Genomic DNA, 25,742 nt, shown 5'->3' with positions numbered 1-25,742 from the left:
CATTATGTGTAACTTACCTGAAAACGAAGCCCCGACACGGACCCCCGGACATCGCTGCGGGCGCTGCCATGGTCCCTCGTCGTCTCTTCCGGGTTCGGCGGCTCCGGCACGCTGATTGGCCGGAAGAGACTGCTCCGGCGCGATGATTGGCCGGAGCCGCTATGACGTCACTCCTGCGCATGCGCGCGGGAGTAATTTTTCCGGCAAGCTCCCGGCAACTTAATTGAAGGTCCCCCGGACCTTCAGAGCGCATGCGCCGCTCGCACGAGCGGCTGCATGCACTGTAAATATCTCCTAAACCGTGCCGGTTTAGGAGATATTATTTGTACCTACAGGTAAGCCTTATTATAGGCTTACCTGTAGGTAAAAGTGTCAAAAAGCGGGATACTACCGCTTTAAGGTTTTTTCGGGTGGGTCTCATCTTTTTGTTCTGATGAGCTCTAAGGCAGTGCTTTGGAATGTCCCTACTGTTAAGAACAGAGACTGCATCCGTCAATGATCGATAGCGAAAATTTGTATTTTTGTCTTGCCATAAAACCCCTTTCTCTGAAGTTCATTGACAGAAGCAGCACCCGCTCCTCGATTTTGAGTTAGGTTGGTATTGTTTTCTCTGACACTGCTTTGTTACAAAACTGACAACCTATAGCAGAGAGAGGGAGTATACCTCCTGGGACTGCCCAGAGGCATAGCCAGAACTTTTTTTTTTTTTTTTTTTTTTAATTATATTTTTATTTGCACAAAAGATAATCACATTACAGGAACAAAGCAATGTCATTAAACAGAAAAGGGAGTGGTGCCCCCCTAAGAATAAGGAGGCATAAAACAATTCAATTACAGAAATAAGAATGCAAATAGCACAGAACTGCACAACTTTGGGTAAGTATCAAGACAACAATTGCATAGATCATACATCCGGGAAGAACCAATGAGATCAGGTAGAGTTCAAGGCATGAGAGTCCCAATCATCCCAGACAGCATTGAACTTAATAAGCTCATCATGAACCCTTGCCGTCAAGGACTCCATCTCCCGAATCTCCGCAACCAGCTTCAGAAAAAGGAGTTTGAGGAGGGGAGCGCTGTAACCAACATAGTGGAATAGCCCTCTTAGCTGCCAACAAGAGGAAAGAAATCGGTCTATTCGCCGGTTTGGAGATCCTAGGAAACTGTAGGCCCAGCAGGCAATGCAAAGGATCAAGCGGCAATTCTAAACCCACCACGGCCTGAAGCGTATTCATCACCATTGACCAAAAAGGTTGTAATAAGGGAACATTTCCAAAAAATATGAAAAAGAGAACCCCTCTCCACCCCACAACGCCAACATAAGGCGGAGCAAGAGGGATTCATCCTGTGAAGCCAACCGGAGTCCTGTACCAATAAAGGAAAATCTTGAGCGGTCTCTCTCTGCGCCACGCAACGAGAAGACTTGAAGGTGGACGTCCAGATTCTATTCCACATTGGCAATGTAATAGGTCGAGCCAATATCCCGGACCACTTGCGCATATAAAAGTGGTAGTCCTCAGTAAGCGGAGCAGCATCATGTAGGATATTATAAATTGAAGACACCAAATGACCCTGGTGGGGACCACGAGCACACAGCAATTCAAAGGCCGTGGGTCTCTCCAGGGTGAGTGATGACGACAATGTCCTAAAGTAATTGCGAATTTGAAGATAAAAATAAAAAGTGTTTTGGCAAAGTGAATTTCTCTCGAAGTTTCTCAAAAGTAAAGAAGGTGCGGGACACTGGATGGACCAGATTGAGTAACTGGAAAAGTGGAGGCTGAGTCCAGGCCCATAAACGGCTCACCCGGAGACCATCAGGAAGCAATGGGTTAAATAGGACCTTGGTGAGAGGGGCATGGCGAAGAGAGAGAGTATTGGCTCATACATTTGCGCCAGATTCCCACGGTAACTGACATTGAGTCTAAACACATGCCCCTCAGGGCACCATCTGTATGCAAGATAGGTGACCAAAGTAACGAGCAAGGATGCACCGGGTGTATTGCCCCCCTCTCAATCTCCGACCATCGGTTGGGGGCCAACCAAGAAGACCAGGAGGCCACCACCCGGAGGTGGGAGGCATAATAATACTTCATAACATTCGGGGCACCCAGACCCCCCCCCCCGTCTCCGAGGGGCGGACACTACTGAGGAAGCCACCCTGTGCGCCTTATTATTCCAAATGAACCACAGGAATAACCTCTGCAACAGTTTGAGTTGAGGCATAGGAATTGCAACAGGGAGGGTATCAAACAAATAAAGCAATTTCGGCAAGATAGACATTTTCAAAACATTTATACGACCTAACAGACAGTGGCAAGGCGGTCCATTGCTGAAGGGATATAGATATCTCACGAAAAAAGGGGCACAAATTAGCTGGTAGTGGGAAGGAGTCAGGTTAACCCCCAAATATTTGAGCGACTGTGAGCACCATCTATAGGGGTATGCGTCTTGTAATTGGGACAGGAGCTCCGAAGGAACATGAATCGCCATGGCCTCTGTCTTCGAAGCATTAATCTTATAGCCGGAAATAGCACTAAAAGAGTCCAGCAAGGTATGTAAGGACGGTAAGACTAAGGGATTCGTCAGAGTCAGCAACACGTCGTCTGCGAATAAAGATAGCTTATATTCCCTATGTCGCATAGGAACCCCAGCAATATCGGGATGAGAGCGTATTGCTTCTGCCATTGGCTCCAGGCACAATATAAATAATAAAGGGGAAAGGGGAATAGCCAGAACTTTTTTTTTTTTTCTGCCTAGTGTCCTACTGATGTAGGGGGCAGTATAACCCTACTGTTAAGAAGAACTGCATCCGTCAATGAACTTCAGAGAGAAGGATTTTACGGTAAGACGAAAAATTCAAATTTTCTGGTAACTTCCCTCCTGGCTCTCCAGCCCCATTTCAATGAACTTCCAGGCTAGCCAGCCCTGTAATATAGCCACTCCTACAGGGGTGGAAACTGCATCCTCAGCAGTAGTAGTCACACTGAGGCACCCAAACAGTCTTCCCTGTAGAGTCCTGAACCCGAACAGCCCAAGCCTGACCTGTTCCATCTGGGCTGTGAACTTCCACACGGTCTATGTGGATGGACCACCCCAGCTTCCAGTTAGCCTTCACAGAAAGAAAGGTGTCCCACAGCTCAGGCCTCTAACGGTTGCGATAAGGCTTGGGGGTGTACAGAAGTTCCCAAATCGCTTTGTTACACCATCCTTCTCTTCCGGCCTCGATCTTTTCTATGAGCTCCCGGGGAGCATAGGGGTAATCATACCCATACTCCAGGGCCACTTTCTTTTGTATTAGGCTCTGGCATCTAGAGAACCTGGGAAGCTTCTGTCTGTATCCTCTCCCAGGTGGGGTGTATAGGGTCTCCTCCCTCTTGATGAGATTAGCGTAGGCCTCATTCTGATCCCAAGCTCGGGTGTAGATGCAATGTGGGGACAAATCTGGGACCCTCGTGGCATAGGCCTCACAGAACCCCAAGTTCCTGGCACACAGCATATGCACCACAGCCTCATTTGTCTCATCGAGTGAACTGGGACTCGCAGAGCTGCTTCTCTTCTCTATTCCCCAGTCCCATTCAGTCTCCTCTTCAGATTTCCATACATCAATACCCTCTTCCAGGTATACGAACCAATGTTTGAAATGGGGTGACCCTATATCAATGGCTCTAACCTCTTCACTGGACACACGAGGCCTTCCTCTCAGGAGCCCATTGATTCCCCTCTGCCATGTTGAGAGCAACGGGTTCTGCCTTTGCAGGAATTGCTGGCCTTTCTTCTGGCCACTACTCGGCCTGCACAATCCGTGTGCATCTCCCCTCCAAAATGTGAGTCGGCCTGGCATACAGTAGTGTAGGTCTGCGCCACTGGTCCCGGCCCCAGCAGTGCTCTTGACACTCCTCTTCCTCTGCCCACAGGTATCCTCATAGGCGCGAGAAATTTTTGAGTGAATCCTGTCTCCCAGCTCACACTTAGCTTCCTGGGCCAACAATCACTCCGCACTGCCTGCGCTAGCATGTCACCTCAGTGCCCACACTGACTCCATGCCCGCAGCTGCATGGACACATTCAAGCATTGGCTGCATACCAGCCCACAATGCTCTTTGTCCCCTCCGCTGCATAGTGCCAGTCTTCCGATGGGCACCAATCGCACTCCTGTATCCCACAGGATCGTATCTGGTGATTCAGTTTGCTCTCTAGGTACTCCTCCAACACATGGAATAGCCCCTGCGCTCCGGCTCACTGTGGCATCAGCCATCTTGCTCCTCCACACACGTGTCTGCCCCTCAGCTACACCCGATGGCGGAAGTGATCTCAGCTCTCTTCCTCCACTCGGATTGGCAGCTCGTGGGCGGCGACTCAGCCCACGACTCCAGGCTAGCTGACTCTCTGGGGGTGGCCTCTCCTGTAAGGCAGATCTCTTTAGTGCACGCTTTCCCGCGCAGTGCAATAACCCCTTCGCTGCTGCTGTAACTCTGCTCAGTCAGCACGAATGGTACTGCGTTGCAGACTGTGCTCACGACACACACACACATCTGCCTCCTCCATCTGTACACAAGCCAACTGATCTCCCTTACTGCCTGTGAAAATTGTCACGCTGTCATTAACTGCAGGGCCAACACTTTTTTTTTTTTTTGTTCTCCACAGTACATGCAGACATGACCCCGGATGCACCGATTCCAGGTCACTGCCTTTTCCGTCAACACTTGAAAGCACACTTGTGCCGATTTACTGTAAAGCAGGCACAGTTCTCTTGTACAATACAGTGCATTTCTTCTTCAACTCCCCAGCATTTTACTTAAGAAAACATACTGTTTCTTTAGTAAATGTCTGTCCGTTGCCCATAGCAGCCGCTGCTGCAATCTTATCAACACACTTTCACTGATCACTGTAGAGCAGACATTACTTTCTTCACTGACACTCTAGCACATTACTTGGAAAGACATGACGTTACTTGATGCGACTGTTCATTCGTTGCCATTAGCAACCGTTGCTGTAACCCAGGGGTACATCCCAGACGAAGCCCCAAATGTAGCACTGCCCCCGTAAGGACTGCTAGATCTTGGTTCACGGGTCCCCAGTTACCAGCACACAGTCCTAGCAAATAAAGTTCTCAATTTTTCCCTCTTAAGCTCGCTCCAATAATCAGTCCAGGGGTATGTGGTTGTTTTTTGTTTGTTTGATAATTTGGGGATAGGAGAAGGAAACGGTGGAATACTCCATTTTAACTATACACAATGTAGAGGACTCCTATCTCCTGGTACAGCCAGGCTATTGATTCACCATGCCACTATGGATGAATTTGTAATTGAGTCTCTTCTCCCGAGACAACTCAGTGAATAGACATTTTATCTTCAGGACGCTCTCCCTAGCATCCTTTCTTGACCTGCTGACACCCGTCCACTGACTATCCTACACGCAGGGGTGGCCCCCCTCAGGCTAGGCCCCTTGACTCGAGTCCCTGTACTCACGATACTGTGGTCCCAGGGTCTCCAGTGTCTCCCCTCTTCCTAGACCTCTGTTTTCAGCTCCTCTTAACCACTCCTCAGTACGACCCCCTGCAACCGGCTGGCACCTTGACAGAAAAGGAGGCAGCCACCCCCTCCCTCCGGAACTCTACTCTCCAGCCAAAGACCCCGCAGCACATGTGCTCCTGGCTTTTATACAGTATCCCAGAATGCACCGAGGCGACCTGCCCTCTGCCAATCAGCAGGACTGTATCAAAAGCGTATGCACCCATTCTTCAGGTTTGCTCCCACTGTCCAACATGCCTCCCTATTGGACCAGTGTGAAACGCTCTCTAGACTGAATGAATCGCTTACTGAGCCCAACGAGCAGACCTCAGTAACAGATCCTGCTCTCTGGTAGGCAGAAACAATATAGATTTACCTGCAGCCCCTCTGATAAGCAGACATGGATCAAAACTATACTCTCTCACTAGCACCTACCTAGGAGGGTGCTACAGGCACATGGAAAACAATTGTTTTCTTTGTGCTCCCTTTGTGCTGCAATGCAGCATGGAGGTGTGTTGCAGTGAGCTGTGATTCTCCCTGTTTGGTCACCTTTTATCCTTTTGTTAGAATTTGTAGCTGATGTCCGGGCGCTGAATTACATTTTTTGAGAGTGTTTTATTTTTTTGTTGAAGGTTGATTTTTTTTTTTTTTCCATTTTATTTATTTTTTGGTTTACATTTCTAGCAGTTTTCTAGTAAAATGTGTATGGTAAACTACATGGACCTCCTGGTTGTAACCACTTTATTTCAGTAGGATATTCTTGGTCTGTTTTACCTAGATTTATTAGTTACCAGGACCACATCAAGAATTATGGTGAGTTGGTTACTTAAGTTATAACCTACCCTTTTTTTTTACCATGCCGTTTTGAGCTGTGATTAAAAAGCAGACATGCTGCATTTTGTCATCGCACAGCACTGCTGTGCAGTGGCATGAATGAAGTGTCCATTTCGTGCACTTCAAATAAAGGTGTACTTTTATGAAAGGGTGAATTTTTTTCTGTTTGCTTCTCTGCAGTTCTCCGGGCAAAATTATCTCCTCTGGCACCCTTTTTATGAAGCGGAGAACTTCAGTTCTCCCAGGGTGATCAGAGGAGAACTGTTTTTTCTCGGAGATCTGTGTAGAAGTGAATGGGGGCGCCTGTAATCTCGTGAGACAAAGCGAGATTACCGTAGTATGAAAATCACTGGCGCTCTTTAACAAGCAGTGATAAATTATCACTGCTGAGTACACGATCCCCACTAATGTTAATAAATAATAGTCCCCTTACATAAATATAAATATTTTATTTATACTGAATACACACACGCATACATTATATTTATATATATATATATATATATATATATATATATATATATATATATATATATATATATATATATATATATATATATATATATATATATATACACACCCATTAAATATGTATCTACATCAGTGTTTCTCAACTCCGGTCCTCAGGGCACACTAACAGGCCAGGTTTGCAAGAAAACTGAAATACATCACAGGTGATACAATTTGCTGCTCAGTGATTGCAGTATTCTAGTCTGCATCTCCCCAAGGTAATACTTAAAATCTGGCCTGTTAGTGTGCTCTGAGGACCGGAGTTGAGAAACCCTGATCTACATGTATGTGTGTGTGTGTATATGTGTGTGTATGTATGTGTGTGTGTGTATATATAATATAATATATATATTACACATACATAAATATGGCAGGGGGACATGATTACTGTGTTGGGGGGTCTGAACGATAAAGAAGGAAGTCGATAATCTTCCTTCTTCCCCCCTCAATTCTCCCCCGATTTGGTCTTCACTCCCCGCTTCACAAGCCCCAGGCTGGTGAATCCGGGAGTGTGAATTCTGGCACAGATCACCAGTGAAGTGCGGAGATCGCAGGTTCATAACCTGGCTGTTTCTGTGCCAGTCAATGACAGATTCCCACGTGAAGCGATGATCAGCGAAGAACATGTTCTCCACTGATCATTTCTGTTTCATAAACTGAGAATGATCGGAAATGAGCTGCGATCAGCAGGATCACTGCTCATCTCCGTTTTCATAAAAGGACACCAAAGTTAACAAAAAAGAACTGTGATAAACACTCGCACTGCCACGCCTCACTGCAGCGCTAAAATGCAGCATCTTAGCATGTGGACAGTGTGAATGGGCCTTTATAGTGGTCTGGTAGCAGATGGTCTACACTGCAAGAGCTTTCTTACCTGGCTTGCGGGGTTTCTCATACCCAGTTGTGATCACGAATTCAACCCCCCCCCCCCCTTATTTATTTTTTCATTAAACTCCATTTTGTAAAATAATGGTTTCTCCATAGCACTTTCTATCTATGAAAGAACCATTTATTGTGCACCAAGTCTTAATGAAACAAGATTTGAGATATACAGCCACAGTGGTCTTCATGATGACACCGATCTCTACTCTTCAGTTACGGGTAAGACATTGGTTACCAGCCGCTTGTAATAACCAATAAAAAAGTGTAATCTGTATGTACAGGCAGCATTATAGAAAATTATCAGATATATTCCATGAAATGCACTGCATGCTTTCCAGACATACTTATTTACCTAATAATATGAAATATGTTCTTGTTTCTTGTGTTTTGCAGGAGCTGCATGAGATGAAGACACGACATGATACCAGGATTGTAGAAATAGATTCTGGTCGACGGGTAGAATTTGAGAGCAAGTTGGCCGAGGCCTTTCAAGAGCTCAGACAAGACCATGAGCAGCAGATCAAGGAATACAAGGACCAGCTGGAGAAAACATTCAGTGCCAAGGTTATTTTACTGTTTGTAATATGGCTATGCTATTAGTATTTAGGCTAACAAAGTATTTCATGCTGGAGCTGTTCCAGTTGTCTAAACACATGATCACAAAACAAAATATGTGACAACCCCTTTGACGATTGACATTTTCTGACTCATAGGCTTCAAGCAAGGTTGGATTAACCAGTAGGTGGCAGAGGCAAAGAGGTGGCTTTTCCATGTGTAATTTGCCACACTTCATATTTTTCTTTACTTTAGGAGCAGTAATCTCCTCCTAGAAGGTTGTTTACACATTTTCTCTGTAGTCTGAACCAGATTATGGGCACAGAAATAGGCATATTCCTTTTGTAGAAGAGGTGATTCTCGAAAAGGGTGTTACTTAGGGCTGCATTTATTTGTCTACAAGCACCAGTGATAAAAATCTGGCTACGTCTTGGAGTTGTTCCCCCTCCCTCCCAAGCCATCTCTGTGCCTATCTTCATCTCTTTTCTCCCAACTTTCTAGTCTCGAGGGAGACTGGGGCACACAACCCACCTCGGGACCATGTCTGCACATGTGCTTTCAAAGCATACAACTTGCTATAGTGGCACACGCAGTAGAGGAGGAGAGTGCCAGTGGTGGACTCTGGAAGAAGAGGTGAGAAACCATTGTGTGCAAAACTATTGCACAGAGCAGGTAAGTATAACATGTATTTTTTTTTTTTTTAAATAGCCTTTAAAACCTATTTTTTTTTTAAATAGCCTTTGTATGTTGCTTAGGACTTTGGGAGGCCTTCGGTGAAACCTCCTATTTTCTCTGAAACGCGTTTTTTTTTGTTTTTCGTTTTTTGCTTTTTCCTTAGAAGTTTAGTTGTAGCGCTCAATGCTGATTTTGGAGTCCAGGATATTTAAATACAAGAAAACATTTAATAGTGTACCAGTCTTTGGATCTGATGGCTGCATTATGTTTTTATTTAGGTTGTATGCATTTTCTGGAAGTACAGAAAAATAACCCTCTATCCTGTGACTTGCTTTGTTCTTAGAAGTCTAATGCAATATTTTTTAGCTTTCTCAGCTATCTTCTTTGAACTACAAAGCTATCTGATAGTTGGGGGTGGTGTAGCTGATAGCCCTTGGACAGGAAATGTTATTGGCAGAATAATCCGGTGCAAATTAAAGCCTGAAAAAAGAAAACTAATGCAGCTATCACATCTAAGAACAGTTAGGGGAATAAATTGTTTTGGGTTTTGATACTCTTTAGGCCCCTTTCACATAGGTGGACTGTTCAGATCCGCCTGTCCATTTTTTGGCGGATCTGAACGAATTCCCCAATGCATCAGATGTCAGCGGAGACATGTCCGCTGACATCCGATCCGTCAAAGCTGGACGGATGGAAACCCTATTTTCCATCCGTCCAGCGGATCAGATGAGAACGGACAGATGGTCTGTTCCCATCCGATTCCCTGATAGAGAACAGCGGGGACCTGACAGCTCTGTCTCCGCACACAGCGCGGAGACAGAGCTGCCATCTGCCTACTCAGCGGTCGATGGGCGGATCGATCCCCCACTGAGAAAAACGGAGTCCGCCGACTGTGTGAAAGGGGCCTTAGTGATTCTAAAGCGTGTTTGTTTTTTGTTTAATTAAATAATAAACATGTTCTACCTACCTGTCTCTGTCCAAAAGCCCTCATCCTCCTCCTCTTCTGGGGTGTTCACTGCCACACCTGGCTCCTCTTCTTTGGTGAGTGGTCCCAAAGCAAGCTTGATCCTGAGCTGTACTGCCTGCGTTCATTTGCCCCAACCCCTCATCACAGAATTTGAATGACCGTTACCACTCCTGCTGCCTCTCTGTTCTGTGAGGAGAAAGCGTCTGCTCTCCGGCCCAGTGCTGGATCAGGATTGGGCTCAGGTAAGTACAGGTGTATCTCAAAAAAAATTTGGAATATCATCAAAAAATGTATTTCAGTAATTCAAAAAGTGAAACGCATATTTTTTTTTATATAGATACGTTACAGAGTGATACATTTTAAGCATTTCTTTCTTTTAATTCTGATGATTATGGCTTACGGCTAGTGAAAATTCAAAATTCAGTATCTCAGATAATTATAATATTACATAAGACCAATAAAAAAAAAAAAAAAATATATATATATATATATATATATATATATATATATATATATATATATATATATATATATATATATATGTTTTTTTTTTAACGCAGAAATGTTGGCTTACTGAAAAGCATGTCTATAAACAGTATAGTATGCAATCAATACTTAGTCAGGGCTCCTTTTGCATCAGTTACAGCATCAATGCGGTGTGGCATCAAAGATTCTTGAAAATTTTGCATGTAATTTGGAAATCAAGGTCCCAGAGTCTGGGGGAAAAGTGGAGAGGCACAGAATCCAAGTTGCATGAGGTCTAGTGTGAAGTTTCCACAGTCAAACACCTCAGCAGTTCCACAGTTTGAGCGCCTCCATGCCACGCTACATTGATGCATTAATTAATGAAAAAGGAGCATGAGTGAATACTATACTATACGTATACATACTTTTCAGTAAGCCAACATTTCTGTATTAAAAATACTTCTTTCATTCATTATAGGACACCGCTCCAGAATCTTCTTGAGCATTGGGTTATGTTCCCCCCTACAGCTATAGGACACTAGGCCCCCAGTGAGTTTCCTGTGGCTACCTGCCTCCCTCTCTCCCCTTGGATGGGATCTGTGCGGCTGGGCCTTCACCTACTTAGCTCCTTCCCTGTGGGGGGGGGGGGGGGGGGGCACTGTGGTTGGAGGTCATCTTTGTTTGATGATAGCATACCACCATTTTGCGAAGGACACCCCCCCCCCCCCCCCTGAACACTGCGGAGCCCCTGGGTACCTTGCCTGCATGTCCGCGTCACAATGTGCGGCCCTCTTTTTAAGGGGGGCAATTTATTTTCATGCGGCCTCTATGGAGGGGCTCGGAAGGCGCCCCCTTTTTTTTTTTTTTTTCCCCCCACGGGTACCAGTAGGTGGTCGATTCGTGGGCTCTGGGTCGGGCGTCCCCTTGCGTGATCGCAGTCGGCGACCCTCGCCTGCCTGTTTTTTTGTCTATGAAAACAATCCTGATTGTTATGTTTCAGGGTGAGCTTAGCATGTTGCCATGCTACTGGGTCTGTGTCCACGCACTTTGAGTGCTCTGATAGTGAGGAGGTTTCCTCTTCTACTGCAGCCATGCATGCAACGGTGCTGGCTAATGCACTGATTGTATCGGTGTGGGCAACTTTAAAATTGGAGGATGCAGTTTCTGCTGCGTCAGAGGTGCGGGTCTCCTTTGGTACCCGCAGCTCCCCAAAAGTGGCAAAAGGTGTGCCCTTTTAGATCCTACTTGACAAAATTGTCACGAGTCAGTGATCTAAACCGGAGTTTCTCAACCTTTTTTCAGTCAAGGCATCCTTTATAATTATGAACAGTCTTGAAGCACCCAATGGTGCTAGATGATATTCTTGGGTCTTACAGGGGGGAAGAGTACTCCTCTTCCACGGGCTGCAAGGGGCGAGGAGTCTAGTCACAGAGAGCGGGTTCTTTCAGACCTGCAGACAAGCCCTCTTCTGCCTGAAGGGGTGCCCTCACCTGTTTCGGAGGTGGGGGGACGTCTTTGCTTCTTTCAGGGACCATGGACCTTCCTGATTTAAGACAGGTGAGTCCACGAGCTGATCCGGTCCGGCTACAAGATCAGGTTTCGGTCTTATCCTCCAGTGAGGGTCTTCGCTTCCAATCTGCGTTTGTCCCCAGACCGCCTATGGGGTCTCTTTGGGCGGTGCAAGTCTTTCTACTACAAGGGGTGATCCGGTTCCAAAAACGTTTTCAAGGTTTCTAGTCAAATCTGTTAACAGTTCCCAGGAAGGAAGGCAAGGTACGTCCAGTCCTGGCCCTCAAGGCTTTGAACCGCTTGTGTGGGTACAGAAGTTCTGAATGGGGTCCATTCATACAGTAGTGGCATCCTTGCATCAAGGATACTTTCCACTATGTTGGTCATCAGCGTTTCCTCCGCTTGCAGTGAGTGAGGAGCATGCTCAATTCATGGCATTACCCTTTGGTCGCCTCGGCTCCTCGGGTATTCACAAAAGTGTTGGCCCTGGTGTTGGCATTGCAGAGGCAGCAAGGTACTGCCGTACTGGGTACCTGGACTATATTCTTCTGTGAGCAGAGTCTGACTGCTCTAAAGGACAAAATCTGGACATTACTGTGCAGAATCTGTAGGAGTTTGATTGGAAATTGAACTTCCAAAAATCTGCTATTGTTCCATCCATCAAGTTGGACTGTTTGGGTCTGACTCGGGATTGGCTTCAGCCAGGGTGTTTTTTTTCCAGGGGAACAAAAACTCCAAAGCTGCAGGATGCGACTGTTTTTCAGTCTTCTTTCTGGACTTGCGTGCAGGTGCTGTGCCTGATGGTGTCTACCTTTTTTGAGGTTGTTCCGTTTGCACAGTTCCAATCGAGCTTCTGCAAAGGGATATTCTTGCCAAGTGGGACAAGGATCCACAGTCTCTAGATAATCCTTCCTTCCCCTGTACTGGAAGGTGGTCCCTGTGGTTGCCAGCCTGTCCGGGTGGGAAGGCGTTTTGGGCACGGATTTGCTCAAGGGGGTCTGGACTCTGGGGGCAGTCCAGACTACTGATCAATATACTGGAACTTCGGGTGATAAGATATGTCTGGCTTGTTGGACAAATCGCCTTCAGGAATGCCAGCTAAGTATTGATAGGACAATGCCATGGCTGTGGCGTATGTCTGTCTATCGCCAACAGGACATGAGAAGTGTCGTGGCAGCTCAGAAGGTAGCCGGCATTCTAAGGTTCAGCTGTGTCTCCGTTGGGGAACTCCCGAGGTGGATCTGTTGGCCTTTCATCTCAACAGGGAGGTACAGAGAATTGTGGCAAGGTCTCAGGATCCTCTTGCCGACACCACAGACACTCGGTTGTCTCTTTGGGGACAGTATCTTCTGATGTACGCTTTTTTTTCCACGCTAAATCTTCTGCCGAGTCTTCGGCGAAGGATCGAGGCTGAAGGGAAGGGTCATCGTAGTGGCTCCAGACTGGCCTCGCTGGTCTTGGTACGCCGATCTGGTACGGCTGGTCGCCGATGCCTGTTGGAGACTTTCTCTCAGAGAAGATTTGTTGGCCCAGGGGCCAATCTTCCATCCTGCTTACAGTCGCTGGCTTTAACAGCCTGGCTGTTGAGGGCCAGGTGTTGCAGGATAGGGGGTTGTCTGAATCAGTGATTCCAGAGTTGTAAAAGACTAAAAACTCCTCCTCCTAGGAAGGAGTTTTTCCCATAGCGCTGGAAGGCGTACATTGTGTTGTGCGAGCCTCTTGGGGTTAATCCCCATTCCATTTCGGTGGCTCAGGTTTTGGCATTCCTCCAATGAGGTGTTGAGCAGGTTTTCATCCTTGGCATTCGTCTTTTGCTGTTCTTTGGCTACACATTCTTTGGTTTGCACCTTTTATTCAGGGGGTTCGCCATTTGGCTCCCCAGTACAATTTCTGTTGGTTCCGTGAGATCTTAATTTTGGTGCTGTCGGTTCTCCAGTACCCACCTTTCGGAAATATTTGCAAGCTTCCTCTGCTTACATTGTCCCAGAAGGTAACCTCCTTGGTGGCTATTACTTCTGCACACAGGGTGTCGGAGCTAGCGACGTTCACCTTATCTGGTGCTTCACCTTTGTCAGTCGTTTTCTTCCTAAGGTTGTTTCTGGTTTCCATCTGATTAATGACATTGTGTTGCCTTCCCTGTGTTGTAAGCCTGAACATCTTAAGGAGATTGCCTTGTACTCTCTGGATGTGGGTCGGGTCATCAGGGTGTACCTTGCGGCAACCGAGTCGTTTAGGAAATCAGCCTTACTATTTGCTCTTACAGATGGACCTTGCAAAGGGTTGGTCATGTCTGCCATGACCATTTCCAGATGGACAAGACAGGTGGTGGTGCAGGTCTATTCCATCAAGGGTCAGGTTCCTCCGCTCCCTGTTAACCGGTTGCCGACCGCCGCACGACTATATACTGCAGCGGTCAGCCCCGGCCAGGCAGAGTGACGTAGGGGTACGTCACTCGCCTATCGCTGACTTGCGAGCCAATTGCGGGCGGGCGCGCGCCCGCCGAGGCGCGCGCTCGCTCCGGCTCGTTCACTGACAAGTCGGTGCGTGTGACCGGCGGACCCGATCGTCCGCCGGTCACTCACGATCGCTCCGGTGAAGGGAGAAAGTCAGGCGGCTTATGTAAACAAGCTGCCTGTCATTCTCCCTGGTGTAAAAATGAAGATCAGACGGTTCTACTATGTAGGACCGTTGATCTTTGTTTTTACACAAATAGCCATGTCCCTTTACAGTTAGAAACACGCCCCTAGGACACACTTAACCCCTCCCTCTCCAATACAGTTAACCCCTTCCCTGCCAGTGTCATTTTTGCAGTAACAGTGCATATGTATAGCACTGATTACTGCAGTAATGTCACTGGTAACCCCAAAAGTGTCAAAAATGTCAGTCAAGGGTCCGATCTGTCCGCCGCAATGTCGCAGTACCGCAAAAAAAATCGCAGATCGCCGCCATTACTCGTTAAAAAAAAAAACACCAAAAATGACAAAAATCTTTCCCTTTGTTAGTAAACGCAATAACTTCTGCGCAAACCAATCAAAATACGCTTTTTGCGATTTTTTTTTTTTTTTTTTTTTTTTTTTTTTTTTATATAGCATAAAACAAATTGGCCGAAAATGTTAAAAAATTTTGATTTTTACATTTTTTTTTGGGGGGGGGGGGGAAATTTCATATAAAAAAATGTGAAAAATGTTATTTTTGCAAAATTGACGCTCTTTTTTGTTTATAGCGCATGATCAAAAAATCGCACAGGTGATCAAATACCACCAAAAGAAAGCTCTGTTTGTGGGAAAAAAAGGACGTCAAATTCGTTTAGGTACAGCGTCGCACGACCGCGCAATTGTCCGTTAAAGTCACGCAGTAAAAAATCGCAAAATACCCCCTGGTCTTTTAGCAGCCAAATCCTCCAGGGCTTAAGTGGTTAAGGTGCTTTCTACGCTGGAGCTTAGTGCCTTTTGGGCCTTCCTCCATCAGGTTTCAGTGGTGCATGCAGGTTGGCAAGGCGGCCACCTGATCTTCTGCGCACACTTTCACAAAATTTTACAAAATATGTGCTGGCATCTGCGGATACTGCTTTTGGCCGGAAAGTTTTGCAGGTTGATTTTTGAGATGATTAGTCCTCTTTGAGGGTGTATGGTGTGTTTTTTTTTTTTTTTTTTTGTGAGCTCCAGTTCTGGTTGAGCTCCATGTTGCCTGGAATTTTTTTTTTTTCTGCTGTTTTTCCTACCCCTCACGTTTGACCCTGTTTTGGGACGTCCCTATGGTCAAGAAGATTCTGGAGCTGTTAGTCAATGAACAAAAGAGAAGATTGGATTTTTGTCCTACCGTAAAATCCCTTTCTCTGATGTTCATTGACAGACAGACACGGCACCCACCCCTCTATTGAGTTGGGTTATTTTTTTCTTCTGACACTACTTGCAACTAAACTGAGTGCCTATGGCAGGAAGTGGGAGTATACCCCCTGGGACTGCCCCATAGGGTCCAAAAAAACAGTATCTCTCCTGCGCTCGAGTGGTGTGCAGAAAGGTAAATGATCTAGGTGTTTTTTTAGGCACAAATGGAGCAGTCTTGCTGCCCTTCTCAGGACCAAGGGTATCCAAAAAGCACAATGACAAGTGAAGGGCGCACCGACCTTGTGCATTATCACTAAAAAAGGTGATTAAAATCAAAGAAGGTAGCGTACAATATACTCAGATATGTACAAGCATGTAGGAATATGTACGTAGGAAATGGGGACTGCTCGCTTCCAGGACACTTCTCTACTGCTGGATAGCGACCTCACAACCTTGTTGGCAACCTTGGCTCAGAGGAAGGGGAACCTCCCTCGAAACACGTAAGCCATACAAGGTTGTGAGGTTGCCATCACGCTATCCTGCATCAGAGAAGTGTCCTGGAAGTGAGCAGTCCCTATTTCCTGTGTGATCCTGGATGACGTCATATGTTGGATGACGAAACGCGTCTGGTCCCTTGTTACGCCCTATGCCACTTCCGGATCCTTGGAACGCAGCCGGAACACAAAACCGGCTGCGGCGCTTTCTGTGAAGCTGTTCCCTGCGAACTTTGATGTAGTGGCTATATTTTATTACTTTTTGATCTATACATACTACACCATGAGCGTCCTCTACTTTTTTATGGCATAATGGAACTATCGTATGCTTGAGAGGAAAACTTAGTGGATTCTGCACCAGTCCTTCCTAAATACAGTGGAGACAGTCCCGGACGTTTAAAGAGAGCGGGGAGACGAGAGTCTGGCCAAAACACCGGAGATTCCCTGAGGTTATCACTTGCCTATGCTAGACCCCAAGGGGTCATCTGGTAAGTGAGTAGGACACCTGGTGACGGATTCCTCTATCCGAATTTGTATAAGGATGCACCCTTTTTGAACACTGAGCACTGCAGTCACTTTAAACCTGTTTTGCTGCACAAATTGCACCTGCACATTTATGAATGGACTTTAGTTGCAATATTTTCATATATATATTTATATCGCACAGGTCACTTTTATTGAATTACTTGGGGCAACCCAATTGTATTCATTTATTTGTGATTTCTGATATACACAGTTAAAATTGAGCGCTGCCTTTTGCCTGGTTCGTGTTTTACTGGTTTTGTGTTTTAGATCAGCTGCTCAACCTTTTTGTTCACTATTTTTGGATATTTTTGGACATTTTGTCGAATTACCTTTGTTGCACAAATTGCACTTGCACTGTTGGACTTAAGTTGTCTTTTAACCACTTATAGTTGCACAGTCATTCTATATCGAATTTTTTGGGGCAACCCAACCAATATCTATTTATTTATGATTTGTGGTTTTGTTTTGCACAGTCAATATTGAGCGCTGTCCCCCTTTTTTTGTTTTATATTCACTAACACTTTGTGTTTCTGACTAGCTGCTCATTTTTTGAATATAATTTCTTTGAATATCCTTGGAATAATTTTGAACATATAAGTCACTGCACGAGTCCTAGGCGCGGTCACGTGAGTAACTATAGTTACCCACACCCCCCTTTTTTCCAGTCCCGATTTCCTACATGCTTGTACATATCCTATGTTTTGTGAGTCTATTGTAAGCTACCTTCTTTGATTTTAATTAACTTTTTTAGTGGTAATGCACAAGGTCGGTGCGCCCTTCTCTTGTTGTTTTCTTGTACTGTCCCATAGGGACTTAGTTTCCTACTCCTTTAGGGGCAGCATATCCCAATGTTCAAGAAGATTCTGGAGCTTTGTCAGTCAATGAACATCAGAGAAAAGGGTGTTACGGTAAAACAAAAATCCAATTTTGTTTTTATTTTATATTTGTCTTATGTAATCTAATTTTCTGAGATACTGAATTTGGGTTTTTACTAGCTGCAAGCCATATTCGTCAAAATTAAGAGAGAAATGCTTGCAATATATCACTCCACGTGTAATGCATCTATATAAAATATTAGTTTCACTTTTTGAATTTAATTGCTGAAATTAACTTTTTGATATTGTAATTTCATGAGAAGCACCTGTAGATTTGGGCGGGGTCCTGAGATCCTGATAAGGTTTTTACCTTAACGCAGAGAATGCATTTAAGGTTAAAAAAAAATTTGTACAACCTTAGCCAGCAAATACTATGTGGAACACACTGGTTCTGCCAGAGTATGACCAGACTTCTGTTACCGCACAACCCCTGCACACCTGTGAAAATGTTGCGATGGAGGTATGTATGTATGTATATATGTGTATATATATTTATTAGTATTATTTTTTTTTTTTTTTTCCTAACTATGATGTACACTATATTACCAGAAGTATTGACGCCTGCCCAACCCCTAAAAAACAGCCCCACACCATAATCACCCCCCCCCCTCCCTCCACCAAATTATTTGGACCAGTGCACAAAGCAAGGTCCATAAAGACATGGAGGAGCGAGTTTGGGGAGGAGGAACTTTACTGGCCTGCACAGAGTCCTGACCTCAACCCAATAGAACACAGCCCTTTTTTGCGATGAATTATTGCGGGGACTGCAAGCCAGGCCTTGTCCAACATCCATGCCTGACATCACAAATGCGCTTCTGAAAGAATGGTCAAACATTCCCATATACACACTCCTAAACCTTGTGGACAGTCTTCCCAGAAGAGTTGAAGCGGTTGTAGCTGCAAAGGGTGGGCCAACTCGATATTGAACCCTACGGACTAAGACTGGGATGCCATTAAAGATCATGTGCATGTAAAGGCAGTTTCCCCAATACTTTTGGTAATAGAGTGTATGTAGATATGAAACTTGCAGAAAAGGTTACCTAATTATTTGGATGGCTGAAGCAAGAGTTTACTTACCTTAAACACTGCTCAGACTTACCATGGAAGAATTGTACTTGTACCTATTCACAAAATGAATCCAGTTCAAAACTGCCCTTGGGTCAGAGGATGTTCATGAAGTGGGTGAGGGTTTTGGGCGCCAGAAATCCTGCCTTGAAAACACAATTGCTAGACAGAATTATTTTATCAGCTATGATTCGTAAATAATTTTGGATTTGTAAAGTGATCTGGCTCAGAATAGTCCTTGTAAAATGCAGTACATTTTGTTGAACTATTTTTTGATCAGTCAATAATGACTAATATGTGTCTACATGTTCTGGAGTCTTGAGTAGATTTATTGGTTATGAGATCATTTAATTATTTACAGATGTATTGTAGAAGTGTTATTGAGATAACCAAAGCAGTTGTAGAGCAGTCAAATGAAGATATGATGTTGCAAAGCAGATTAATAGAAAGTGGGGTACCATAACAGGTAGCGACAAGGAAAGGAATAGATCAGGTACAGATCTCTTGGCAGAAATTTCTAATATTTGATCCAAAAGTGTACCTGTATGGGCTATAAGTTTGGGAGTCAGGCCATTGCAAGCATTTAAAAGTTTTTTTTTTTCTTTTTTTTTTTTTTCATGTTGGATAGAGCAAGGGAGGGTTATAGCGCCTGTCAGTTTATTTTCTCTGCTTCAAGGGGTTACTAACCGATTGTGTGGAATCTAATCCCCCCCCCCCCCCGTTCAGTTAAGCTGACCGTACACATGGCAATTTTCTGAGAATTTCAATCACTTTTGGAATCAAAATTTCCAGGGGGTCTAACACGAAAATTGTTGGTTTGATTAACCACAAGTGGATGGTTGAAACGATCAAAATAGCCTGGTTCAAATCAATGGAAAAAAAATCAAATGATTTCAATGGCCAGCTTATAGTGGAAAAATTAAGGCTTGCTACATCACTTTATGCTGGCCCTTTTTTTGCAGGTATGTAAAACATTAAAAATAAGTACCTGTACTGTTTAAAATCCACGTAAAGTTTCACCCTACTCTGCACATGCTCAGTTGCTCTTTTTTTTTGGCATGAAAATGTAGAATCTGATCTGCTGTATGTTCCTTGCTAAAGAACATCTTCACTTCTGTTCATTGACAGACACTGCTCCATACCCTTTACAATAGGGTTATGCTGCCCTCTACAGGAATAGGACTAGGCAGGTAGCACAAAAGCTTGGCTATGCCCCGTGGGCTGTCCCCAGCTAGCATAATCTCCCTCTCTGCTTAGAGATACTCAGTATTTGTTCTAGTTCAGGAGTAGGACCTAGTCTCCCTGTCGGGCCTTTGGTCCTGGCATTTTTGTCTATTTTTCGCCCTTTGTTTTTGGATTTCTTCCGGTTTGTTTCCTGTGCAGATTTTCTAGCACCTGCTGAGCAACGAGCTGCACTATTCCAGTTCCAGTGTTCCCCTCAGCCTGGCCAGCGAGTGCGCGCAGACCGTAGCTCCATGCGCAGTCGGCCGCGACATAGCCCCACTGGTCGGGGGCAGGCTCGTGAGTTAAAGGTCTCGCAAGGTCGCATACGACCGGGTTTCAGCCCGAGTCTCATCATTCTGGCCGACAGCTCCCCCACTTCATTGGCGAGGAGGTTACTGTCTTGGGAGTGTTACCCACACGCTTCTCTAGATCGGTAAGTGCTCCCTCCTCTCCTTCTGTAGATGTGGTGCGGGGACTCCCTGGTCAGTCCCCCTGGGGTTTTTCCACACCCCCCCCCCTTGATGCCCAGGCTGTGGGTGCCCCTGGCCTGGGCGCCTGCAAGTGTACTGTCCCCGTCGCCCTCGATGGGCTTGCTGTGGGGTGGGTGGCCTTTTTTGGGTCTCCTTGGGACAGCTGTGGGGCGGGTGGCTCGGTGTCCGTGGGTTCCAAGTACCACGCGGTCGTGCAGGCTGAAAATTTAGGCCGCGGCTTTGCGGCCTACTAACTGAATCCTGGATGGGGTGGCCCCAGTTGTGGCGGCTGAAGCCTCCATTGTACCCCGGGACATCCGTCTCCCTTCCGCTCCCCGGGCTGGTCACGCGTTCCCCGCGGATCGCTCTCCCGCGTTCGAAACTTTAGGCCCCGACTTTGCCATGGTACTGTGGGGCATCCGCCTTTCCTAGTGGCACTGTGGGGGTAGCCTGTCTGTGAGTTTTGCAGTATCAGTGGCGGTGGCCCCGTTTGCGGTCTTCTCTGGGGGCCTTTTTTGGAACCTCGCAGGGTCCTGTTGGTGGCCCCCCTCCCCTTTTTTGCGGGCCTCAGTCGATGCCCCTTATGGGGAGCTTGAGTCGCCGACCATCTGTGAGGATAACATTAGGCTTTGGCTTAGCAAATGCACCCTCCTGCCCTCTCCTGTCTCATCAGATCCTGCATCTGGTTCAGTCGTTGCGTTTCCCTGACCCATCAGACAGTGAGGATGATTCCTCCATGGCTGCTGCGCTGCACAAAATAGTTAGTAGATGCACTGATTGCATCCTAGCAGAAGCCGTTTATGTTGGAGGATGCAGCCGAGGACGCTGCGGACGTATCGGTTCCGTTTTTTCACTTACAAGCCCTCCCTTGTGGTTATGGTGTTCTCTTACCTAGCTCATTTTGACAATTGTGTGTCTAGTTTTTGGGTACGTCCAATACTACCCTTGCTAGTCCCAAGACTCTTTGCTGTCCGGTATCCCTTTGCAGAGTCATCTGAGGAAGTGGACGGTCCCACCGGAGGTGGGTTCCCCTATTTCCAGGTTGAATAAGGCAACCATGTTTCCGGTGGTAGTATCCCCAGCTTTTAGGAATCCAGCTGACAGGTGGGCAGAATCTCTAAGGCCTGTTAACGGTTTACTAAGGCTGGTGCCTTATTGCGGCCTGTTTTGGCCTCAGCTCTGGTGTCTCAGACACTCAGTGTGGGCAACGCTTTTTTTGGCCATGGGGGTGGGCGGCCAGTTTCCCCCTGCTTATGGCGAACTGGCGGATCGGTTGGCCCAGGGTCTGCAGTTTGTTTGTGATGCATCTTTGGATGCGGTTCTCGTGAGTCTCTAAGCTATCTCTTGGCAGTGGTACTTAAGTGTATTTGGGGGCTAAAGTGTTGGTCTACGGATCAAACCTCCTAGAAGGCCCTGACTGAATTGCCTTCTCAGGGTGAGCGCCTGTTTGGGGCTACCCTGGATGACATCATTAGGAGTCTGATGGGGGAGGTAAGAGTACCTTCCTTTCCCAGTCTGGGAAGGTGCCTCGTCTGCGGACTTCATTTTAAGCCCATAATTTTTTTTTGTTTTTTTCTCCCCTCAAGGACTTCAGAAAAAAGTTCCAAGCTCCTCGAAGTCTCTTCGGGAGGTTTATAGTGGCGTTGGTCTGGCAATTGGAGAGCAGGCTTCTCCAGACTTGCTGACAAGGCCCCTTCGGCATGAAGGTTTGCCCCATCCATATCTGGAATGGGGGGACAGCTTAGTTGGTTCTGGGGCTGTGGGTCCACGAGGTGATTGTTTCCAGTTCCAAGCTAGAATTTCATTCTTTTCCTCTGCAATGGTTCCTTCCTTCCTTCCACTGTGCACTCCCCCGGATCGGCTGCAAGCTCTGTTGTGGGCAAGACTTTTTGTCCCAGGGCGTGATCATCTAGGGTTCCGATGTCGGGTTTTTATTTCATACCCTGTAATGGTTTCCAGGAAGGAGGGCAAGTTTGTCCGACTCTGGACCTCGGGCCCTGAACCGTTTTTGTGTGCGGGTGTAAAAATTCAGAACTAGTCCTTTTTGATGGTGGTGTTGTCCTTGCATCGAGGGTTCCCTGGCTTCTTTAGACGTCAAAGATACCTACCTGCACTTTCTAATTTGCACCCCGGCATCAGCGTTTCCCCTGCTTTGCTGTGAGAAAGGAGCACTATCAGTTTGTTGCGTTACCCTTCGGTCTAGCCTCTGCTCCTCGGTTCTTTGCAAAAGTATTGGCCCTGGTCTTAGTGTTGCTGCGTCAGTGGGAGATTGCTGTGCTGGGGTACCTGGATAACCTCCTCTTGCGAGAAGAACCTCCGTCTGCTCAGATGGCGGATGTGGCAATTACTCTCTAGACTTTGTGGGAGATCGGGTGGCTTCTGAATTTTCGAAAGTTGCCCTGGTTTCCAACCAGGAGCTTCACAACTGTTGCTAACCCACACGTGGTTATCCCTTCGGGAGTGCACGTTAGTGTTGTGGCTAATGGTGTCCACCTTTTGAGGCGGTTCCGTTTGTTCTCTGGTCTGGTGGCTGCGCTCCCCGACCTTGCTACAGATGCCCATCAATGTCTTCGAACTTCGAGCGATCAGACTTTGTTGGGTCATTGGACAGAGCAGCTCCAGGGGCTCCTGGTTCGGATTCAGACAACGCATGGCTGTGGCTTATGTGGATCATCACTAGGGCAGCACGGAGAGTGTGTTAGCGGCCCTGGAGCTGTCCGGCATTCTCTGGTGGGCAGAATTATTCGTTTCGGCCCTCTCCACCGTGCACCTTTTTGGTGTCGAAAAATGCAGGCGGATTACTTCAGTCATCAGGCGGTGGGCCACGGGGAATGGTCCCTTCATCCGGACGTGTTTTCATCAGATTTGTCTGCGGTGGGGCACCCGAGCTGGATCTGTTGGCATCTTGGCTCAACAGAAGGAAGCTGAGGCTCATGGCCAGGTCGCGAGATCCTCTGGCAGACGCAACGGATGCTCTGGTGGCTCCATGGAGTCGGTACCATCGGATTTACGCCTTTCCTCCACTCCAGCTTCTTTTGTGACTTTCAAAGCAGAATCAAGGCTGAATGGATTCCAGTCATTCTGGTGGCTCCGGATTGGCCACACTGGTCTTGGCACGATGACCTGATGCGACTGGTCGCTGACGTCCCCTGGAGGCTTCCTCTAAGTTGATGATCTGTTCTCAAGGGTCGATCTTCCATCATGTTTTACGGTCGCTGGCTTTGACGGCCTGTTGAGTCAGGTGCTGAAGGACTGGGACTTTTATGGCTCGGTGATTCCAACCATGTTGAAGGCGAGAAAATCTACATCTCGAAAGCTTTATCATTGGACGTAAAACGTGTACATTTCCTGGTGGGAGGTTCGAGGAGTCCATCCTCGTTCCTTTGCGGTGACTCGGGGTTCTGGCCTGCCTTCAACAGGGTGTTGATCAGAAACTGGCTTGAGTACGGTGAAAGGCCGTGTCTGCCTTGGTATTCCTTCTTTTTTTTTTTTTTATTTCAACGACCTTTGGCTTCCTATCCATTGGTGCATACATACCTTCAATGGGTTCATCATTTTACTGTGCCTGTACGTTCTCCTCTGCCACCTTGGAAATTGAACCTGGTTCTGTAGGTTCTTCAAAAACCTCCCTTGGAAGACATACGGGAGATCCCTTTACTTGCGCTGTCACAAAGGTGGCTTTTTTGGTGGCTATCGCCTCTGCTCGCAGAGTGTCTTGAGTTGGCGACTTTGTCTTGTCATTATCTTGTGGTCCACAGGAATAAGGCGCTCCTGCGACCATGGCCGCCGCCCCTCCCGAAGGTTGTTCCTGATTTTCATTTGTATGAGGACATTGTGCTGCCGTCCTGTTGTCCCAGGCCAGCTCATACCAGGGAATTTGCCTTGCATACTCTGGATGTTGTTCGAGCTATTCGGGTCTTTTTGGCAGTCACTCACTCCTTTCCTTTCAGGTGGCAGACTCGCTTTTTGTGCTTACAGATGGGCCGCAGAAGAATAAGTTTGTTCGCGATAAGAAGAATACCTCGTTCAGGCCCTCTCAGGGGTCCTTTCGTGCCTTTCGGTCACAATACAAGGGCAAGCCCTTCAAGGGCCAGGGCTCCCAGAAGAAGCCGTGGGCAGGGAAGCAGAAGTACGGCCAGTCCGGGTCCGCTGCCCATACCAATTCGGCCTGAAGGGGCGCCCTCACCCGGTTCTGGGTTGGGGGGACGTTTGCTCGGTTTTCTTCAACCCTGGCTGGCCCGCATTCGGGACTGGTGGGTTCAGGAAATCGTTCGATCTGGATACAAGATCGAATTTCTCTCTCGGCCGGCGAGCAGATTTTTTCCCTCAAATCTTCAGCTGTCTCTGGAGCGTTTGCAGGATCTGCACCTGGCGGTGCGGGACCTGCGGGCCCAGGGAGTGGTGGTTCCGGTGCCTCATCGGGACAGATTTCGGGGGTTCTACTCCAATCTGTTCACTGTGCCCAGAAAGGAGGGCAAGGTACGTCCGATTCTGGACTTGAAAGCTCTGAACCGCTTTGTGCGGGTTCGCAAGTTCCGCATGGAATCCCTACGCTCAGTGGTGGCTGCCCTGAGTCCGGGGGAAATCATGGCCTCCATCGATTTGAAGGATGCGTACCTTCACATCCCCATTTTCGAGGGTCACCAGAGGTACCTTCGATTCGCCATTGCGGAGGATCATTACCAATTCGTGGCGTTACCCTTCGGTCTCGCTTCGGCTCCGCGGGTTTTCACCAAGGTGCTTGCGCCGGTCCTGGCTTTATTGAGAGCCCAGGGCGTCTGTCTTGGGATATCTGGACGATATCTTGCTTCGGTCTGCGACCAGTCAGGGCCTGGTGAACAACCTGTCCACCACGATGTAGACTCTGCAGGAGTTTGGTTGGACGATAAATTTTCCAAAATAAACGTTGTCAGTCTGTTCGTCTTCACTACCTGGGGATGATCCTGGACTCTGCTCAAGCGAAGGTCTTCCTACCGGAAGACAAGCTCCGGACACTTCAGGACGAGGTCAGGTCCCTCAGGGACACTCAGTGCTCGTCCCTCCGGTCATGTATGAGATGTCTAGGTCTGATGGTCTCGGCTTTCGAGGCGATTCCCTTCGCCCAGTTTCACACGCGGGGTCTTCAGGTGGAGATCTTGGCCAAGTGGGACGGGCGTCCGCAATCTCTGGATCTGCGGATCTAGTTGAGCCGCCACACCCGAAGGGGTCTTTTGTGGTGGCTCCATTCCCCGGCGGTGTCGGGGGGCAAGTCCTTTCGTCCCTTGTCAGGGACGGTGCTCACCACGGATGCCAGCCTGTCGGGCTGGGGTGGTGTTCTGGGCGTTCTATCCGCCCAGGGAACTTGGTCGGAGGAGGA

General features: G+C 47.1%; 1 protein-coding gene across 3 annotated transcripts in view; it reads left to right on the top strand.

Moving 5' to 3' along the window:
* The window catches only part of LOC309554092 (lamin-B3-like), a 210,518-nt gene that overhangs the window by 36,804 nt on the left and 147,972 nt on the right, over positions 1 to 25,742 (top strand). For all 3 annotated transcript variants that reach the window (XM_082255632.1, XM_082255633.1, XM_082255631.1), the window contains exon 4: positions 8,129 to 8,299. In XM_082255632.1, coding sequence (XP_082111758.1) covers positions 8,129 to 8,299 — 171 coding nt within the window. The remainder of the gene's footprint in view (positions 1 to 8,128; positions 8,300 to 25,742) is intronic.

Source organism: Pelophylax lessonae (assembly GCF_965119305.1).
Source record: "Pelophylax lessonae genome assembly, chromosome: 4".
Lineage (NCBI taxonomy): Eukaryota > Metazoa > Chordata > Amphibia > Anura > Ranidae > Pelophylax > Pelophylax lessonae.
Note: the sequence above shows the minus strand (reverse complement) of the source record. Positions and strands in the feature narration are given on the sequence as shown.